Source organism: Rhodamnia argentea, chromosome 3 (assembly GCF_020921035.1).
Source record: "Rhodamnia argentea isolate NSW1041297 chromosome 3, ASM2092103v1, whole genome shotgun sequence".
NCBI lineage: Eukaryota > Viridiplantae > Streptophyta > Magnoliopsida > Myrtales > Myrtaceae > Rhodamnia > Rhodamnia argentea.
In genome coordinates, this window is record NC_063152.1 from 35217914 (window position 1) to 35223968 (window position 6055).

At 44.0% G+C, this 6055-nt stretch overlaps 1 protein-coding gene across 1 annotated transcript; it reads right to left on the reverse strand.

Moving 5' to 3' along the window:
* Positions 1 to 2207: 2207 nt before the first annotated feature.
* LOC115732272 (subtilisin-like protease SBT1.1) lies at positions 2208 to 5086 on the reverse strand. Its single transcript, XM_030662919.2, has 2 exons — positions 4874 to 5086; positions 2208 to 4733 (listed from the first exon to the last, which is right to left on the reverse strand). The coding sequence occupies exons 1-2, from the start codon at positions 4927 to 4929 to the stop codon at positions 2444 to 2446; spliced, it is 2346 nt and encodes a 781-aa protein (XP_030518779.2). The 5' UTR covers positions 4930 to 5086; the 3' UTR covers positions 2208 to 2443.
* Between the last annotated feature and the right edge of the window lie 969 nt (positions 5087 to 6055).

Sequence of the window (6055 nt, forward strand, 5' to 3'; positions counted from 1 at the left end):
GCGGGCGGTTTCTTTTTGGATACGGGGGCCAAGAAGGAAATGTCTCGTAAGGCAATAAATATATAATAAGCTCCAATTAGGAATATTTAATTGAAACATTAGACAACTTCGTTGAGCTACAAATAAATATTTGATCATCATGTTTGAAACGATGGGACTTTTATTTATTGTGCAAGGTTAAGAATCAAGCGGAAGGGTTAAATTGTGGAATTTATTTATATTTCGATGTATTGATAAGGCAATTTATAGAATTTACCGCATGACGTTTAAGGTAATAATATAAATATAATACTAGCTATAATAAATCAAGAATATGCACAATTAAAAAAGATATATGCATAATCTTAAAAGATATAACGAATGAAGTAAATATCCTACTGTCATTAGTAGTATATATGGATTTTTTTGTTCTATATTTGAATTTCGAAATAGAAGCTTAATGTTGGTTGTTGAAACGTTAATGGCCTCCGCGAGATTAAAACTTCCCATCAGTCACAAACAAAGTGATTGATTAATATACTGAAATTTTTGTTGTGAAAAAGCACGCAAAAGTTAACAAAGCTTGCAATTCAAGTCAAACGAGAGAATAAAAATTCACTGGAGGTGAGGAATGATAAAGACACCAGAAATTTGAATGGTTAAGTGCACGCTCGGTGCCTACTCCACTAGAAGAGCCAACGTCGGCCAAAAATTCCACTTTGAATTGAGAGAATACAAAGTTTACCATCACCTCTCAAGTTGAATTATCTCACAATCTCTCACAAAAAAAAAAAAAAATCACTCAAAGCATTAACGGGAAGAAAATCCTATCACTCCTCTTATTTACTGTTATGTCTTTCTTCAAGAGTAAAATTGCATCTTTACAATTATATGCAAAATTAGAAACTCCTTTTAGAAAACCTATTCAAACTACTCTAATTAGGAAATTTACTTAAATCGGATTTGCTTTGTCGGTTCAAACTCGAGAAATTTTCTGAAACGCTTTTCGTGAGCTAAAAAGGAGACTAAAAGTGAAAAAATTGATAAATTGCTGCATAAGAAATAAAATAATCTTACACAAATCTTAATCAAATTGCAACCAAATTGTCTGCTTTCATCAATTACGCAATTAACTGGGGAAATTTATGAGGTGCCCATGGACACCCCAACGTGGAGGCTCAGATTTAGAATTAGTCAGACGAGCGACGAGGGGCAAATGGGTAATTTAAGATAACATCGGCCCCAGATGATGATGATTTCGTACACCCACAATATCTACCTAAGAAACCAGCTAAATGACTAGAATATACCGAAACTCAAAGGCTGCCCGACACGTGGACAGCTTCCATTGGATATGAGGAGGTCCCGGTAAGACTGAAAGGTCCGACATTTTGGGGGTAAAAGGTCAAACTCTTTCTAGAATGCGAAATCCGAAGTACTTGTCCGAATTTTGACCAAGCAAAAAAAAAAGTAATTGTCTGAATTCTTTTATAAGAATTTATTATTCAGTACATTATGGGCAATTTTAGTATGCGGAAATTGCACCATTATTCAAATCGGGCACTCGGCACCACTCGCCACCGTAACAATGAGGTAGTCAAATCTCATACCTTAACCCTATCACAGCACTAAATATTCAAAAATCTATTTGTCAACCTCAAAATTTTGCATTCTGTCATTCCGTTATAAGTAATTTCGAACTCATGAACTGATAGATGCAAGTATCGGTCTCGTGCCACTTTGCGGTCGTGTCCAAGGACGGCGGCAAATTCATCTGACTTTATTACTAGCAAAACGAAGACTACGCTCATGTCATTTTTGACCCTCATTTTTTTTTTCATAGTAATTTGAGGGTTATGTTTCTCCACCCAACTCCCAAGTGGAAAGCCAACCTCTCATGTCATAAGTTGGACTTTCCACCCTCTCCGTTCAATTTCCACATCATTAATTGTTCATGCCCTTGCCAGTTCAAACACGTTTCCTTGCGGGTCACGGCCTCATCATCACTTGTTATTACCGATAATAAATTTTTTTTTTTATAAATTTATTGATTTCGAACGGCATAATGAATTATTTTTATTAATAAAATTTTCAAATTATTTATTTTTCGCGAAACGAACGGAACTTAAAATTCATAGCATGTGGCTTTTTCTGAAAACACCTCCGGTCCTTTTCATTTGCACCCTCCTTTTCAACCGTGGTAGGTGTAAAAATCGACGTGCATCGGCAAATAAAATACAATTACACGAAAATCATTTCATCATAATACTTCTTTCGCCAACAGCTCTTTGGCTTTTATCAACTGTTTCGAAAATCTACCAGCAAGGAAAACTATCCGTTTTCTTAGAACGGAATGGAAGAGAAAATTTGCAATGTCTCTAAGCGAAAGAGAAGAAGTTCATTTTCAAATCCGAAGAATTCCCCGGTCTTTCCCCGTAAATCTGTTTGAAATTCATTCGCTGTTTTAGTTCCAGGACACAGCGACGGGACTCCTGACGATGTACTTCCCAGAGACCCAAGCAATTGACCCGAAGGACGAATCGGACGGAGCAGAGCTTCTTCCTAGCGCGACGAAAGTCACCTTGTAACTCCGCTTCTCTCCTAGTTTCCCGAAAACCAGATTCCTTGGCTTGACGATCACGGACACTCCGTCCGGTTCGTCCACCTGCACCCTGTACCTGCTCGTCGGTATGCCGACATTCGTCGCCGTCCTCTGGTGCGTGACGCTCACGTTCCTGGTGCCGTGCTTGAACAGCACCGCGAAGGATGGGTAGTTCAGGTCACCAGGATGCGCTGCTGCGTCTCTAGGACAGGTGTAGTTGGTCTTCGCGAAGAGTGCTATTTGCGAGGAGTTGTAGTTGAGACTGCACAGATGATTCAGGTAATCGACGGTCGTTATGTCGTAGATCAGTCCAGGATTTGAGGCCCGCTCCGGATCGACGTGGCCCGACCCGAATGCAAATGGTGTCGCCACTTTGTAGCCGGAGCCGACATCGGAAATGGGTTCCCTCCTGTTGTCTACAGTATAGGACGTGGTCATGAGGGCTGATTTTATGGCAGCCGGCGACCAGTCCTTGTGCACCGATTTCAGGAGCGCAGCTAGGCCACTGACATGAGGGCACGACATTGAAGTGCCCGAGATTATGTTGAATAGCACTCTCCGGTTGTCGCTCCTCAGGAGCGAAGGGGCAGTAACCGGGGTCCATGCAGCCAGTATATTAATGCCCGGGGCAGTGACATCGGGCTTGATGACTTCAGGACCTATCAGGCTTGGGCCCCTCGAAGAGAATGCAGCCATGACCGGTGCTCGATACCCGTACACCGTGCCGCGGAAAGAGATTGAAGCGGTCGGGTTGTCTGATAAGTTGAGGTACTGCTTGATGGCTTTGGCTGCTGAGGCTCCTACAGAGGTGGCCGGCAAAATGTGGGCGTCAGCCAGAGTCTCTTCGCCTTCATTTTTGGCATTGAGCATGATCATCGCGGCTCCGCCCACTAGCTTTACTTGCTGTCCCTTGTCGGTCCGGCCATTCAGCCCCCGGTTGCAGATGACGATTTTGCCCTTGACGAGCTTCGGGTCCAGCGTGCCTGCCATGCAATACTCAGCTCCTTTGCCACCGGCAGTCTCTCGGTACACGAGTGGGAGCCGCGCAGTGGGCTTGCCTGTGTATAAAGATGATCCTTCGAAAGTCTGGCCATTCCCGAGCTTGACTTTAGTCGGGAAGCTCCTGTCAAGGTAGCTTGCAGCGACCGTCATGATCCACGGGGCGCCATTGCTTACAGTCGAGGGGCTTGGCCCTGAATTTCCTGCAGAGCATGACACAAAAACGCCTCTTTGGACCGCACTGAATGAGGCTATAGCGATGTTATCCACATAAAATGGCCTTGCAAGGCCTCCTAAAGAAAGCGACAGCACGTCGACGCCGTCCAACGTGGCGCTGTCCATCGCAGCTAGTATGTCCGAGTTGGCACAGCCCAGCCTCCAACAAACTTTGTAGACGGCAATCCTAGCCGTGTACTTCATGCCGGTGGCTGATCCCTTGGCCAAGCCAAACAAGCTTGCCTTTTTTACCATATTGCCGGCAGCCGTGGAGGCCGTGTGAGACCCGTGACCCTGCTTGTCACGTGGAGATCGGTAATCTGTCGCCTCATTGATTTTCCCGACGACAGATTCATAGCCCTTGAAGAAGGCCCTCGCGCCAATGAGCTTTCTGTTGCAGTTTGAAGATGAAAAGTTTGTGCCGCCTTCACAAGCACCTTTCCACCGAGTTGGCACTTCAGGCATGCCCGTATCTTGGAAACTGACATGCTCCGGCCAGATTCCTGTATCAAGAACACCGACTATCACATCGGAGTTGAGCTTCACGTCTTCCCATAATCCTCTACCATTTCGCAGGCCGAGAAATTGAGGCGAGTGCGTAGTGTGGAGAGTGAGCAATTCATCGTCTGTGGCAGAGAGGAACCCGTCGACTTTGGTCAACGAGCGAAGCTGCTCGGATGAAAGCTTAGCGGCGAACCCAGAGATGGCAGTTTCATAGACATAAATAAGCCGAGACGAAGAAGAAGAAGAAGATTCGGTGATGGACTCCAGGATTGATTCATACCATTGCCTAGAGTCCCCTTGATCAATGTTCCCCGGTTGGGCCATTCTGGTGTTATCCATGTGAACAATGTAAGTCTTTGAGTCCACTGAAGCATTTGTGGTAGTGATCAAGAAGGCTAGGAATAGGAGGAGTGTCCAGGAGTTCATTGTGGCCCTGTACGGAGTGCAGATTAAAGCAATTCAATCAAAGCGGACATATCAATTGATCAAAGCTAATTGCTCCGAATATGCAAAAATGTGCAGAGGGAACAAAAGATCAGCTCATTATTTCAAATTCAAACGTTAGAAGGACACATAAGGATGAGGATGTCCGTAATTGACCGACTTGCTCGCTCTTGGATGCCGATCATGGCAACCCGCTTGCAGACTTAGCTAGTATATATATTCCTTTCCTAGCCTTGAGTGTAGTGAAGGTTTAGATCGGTGAATTGTGAGCATCAGTTTTTTGACGTGCTATGCTATGTTGCTGTGTAATTTGAGCCTTATTTGGAATTGCAGAGGGTGAGATTCTATTCATCTTAGACAGGAAAGTGCCTGTTTTTTCTACAAAAGGTTAGCCAAAACACCATCATGAAGTGATGAGCCAGTTGGTTTAGGTATCTAAACAAGTCAGAGACATGATGAAGCCATGAATAAAGCATATCATAACCAATAATGTAGAAACAAACTAATCCAAATCACATTCTAATCAAGACCTGAGAGAGAGAGAGAGAGAGGGAACAAAGAGGGAAGGATCAATGTCTATCTTGCCTCAAAGATTGATGGGTATTGAATATATGTGGGAGTGAAGTGAGATAGCAATACAACTTATATAGACCCAAAAAGGAAACGGGGAAAGAGATTGCATGTGATGCGGAGGTGATCGGTTCCCAGTCTGATCCGGTCCCATCCGGGAACAGGGAATCGGATCGGTTCCTAGACGTCCAATGAAACCAATGGCTTTTTAGTAGAGGTAAGTAACACGGATTTTAATTTTAGTATATTAATTGAATTAGGTTTACATTTAAGAAATAAATAAAAAAAATCGATCCGCTCCGGGCGGTTTGGTTCCATCTTGGAACCCCGAACAAAACCGGACTGATGGGTCCGGGTGGTTCCCGATTCGATCGGTCCGTCCGGCTTACTCTTGATGTGGTGTGCATAAGAGGTGGTCATGCTCTTACTCCCATCAAATTGCAACATTATCAAACGAACGGGATCTTGCCCACTTTTTACTTCATAGATCTGCGCATGCCCTTTTGTAGGATAAAAAGGAACTGGAAAAGGGAAAGGGCCATAGTGATACTTCCCAAACACTCATCAACGCCATGGATGGAGATGGAGATGGAGGTCGTTTGGAGTGATCGTGAGTAGACGCGTGAGGTACTCACTGTTGTCGGCTAAGTTCGTATGTAATAAATTGCAATTGAGCGACGAACAACTAACCTGAAGCCAATGCGGATGAGTATGCGGAAAGTTGATCGAGCCCAACGTATT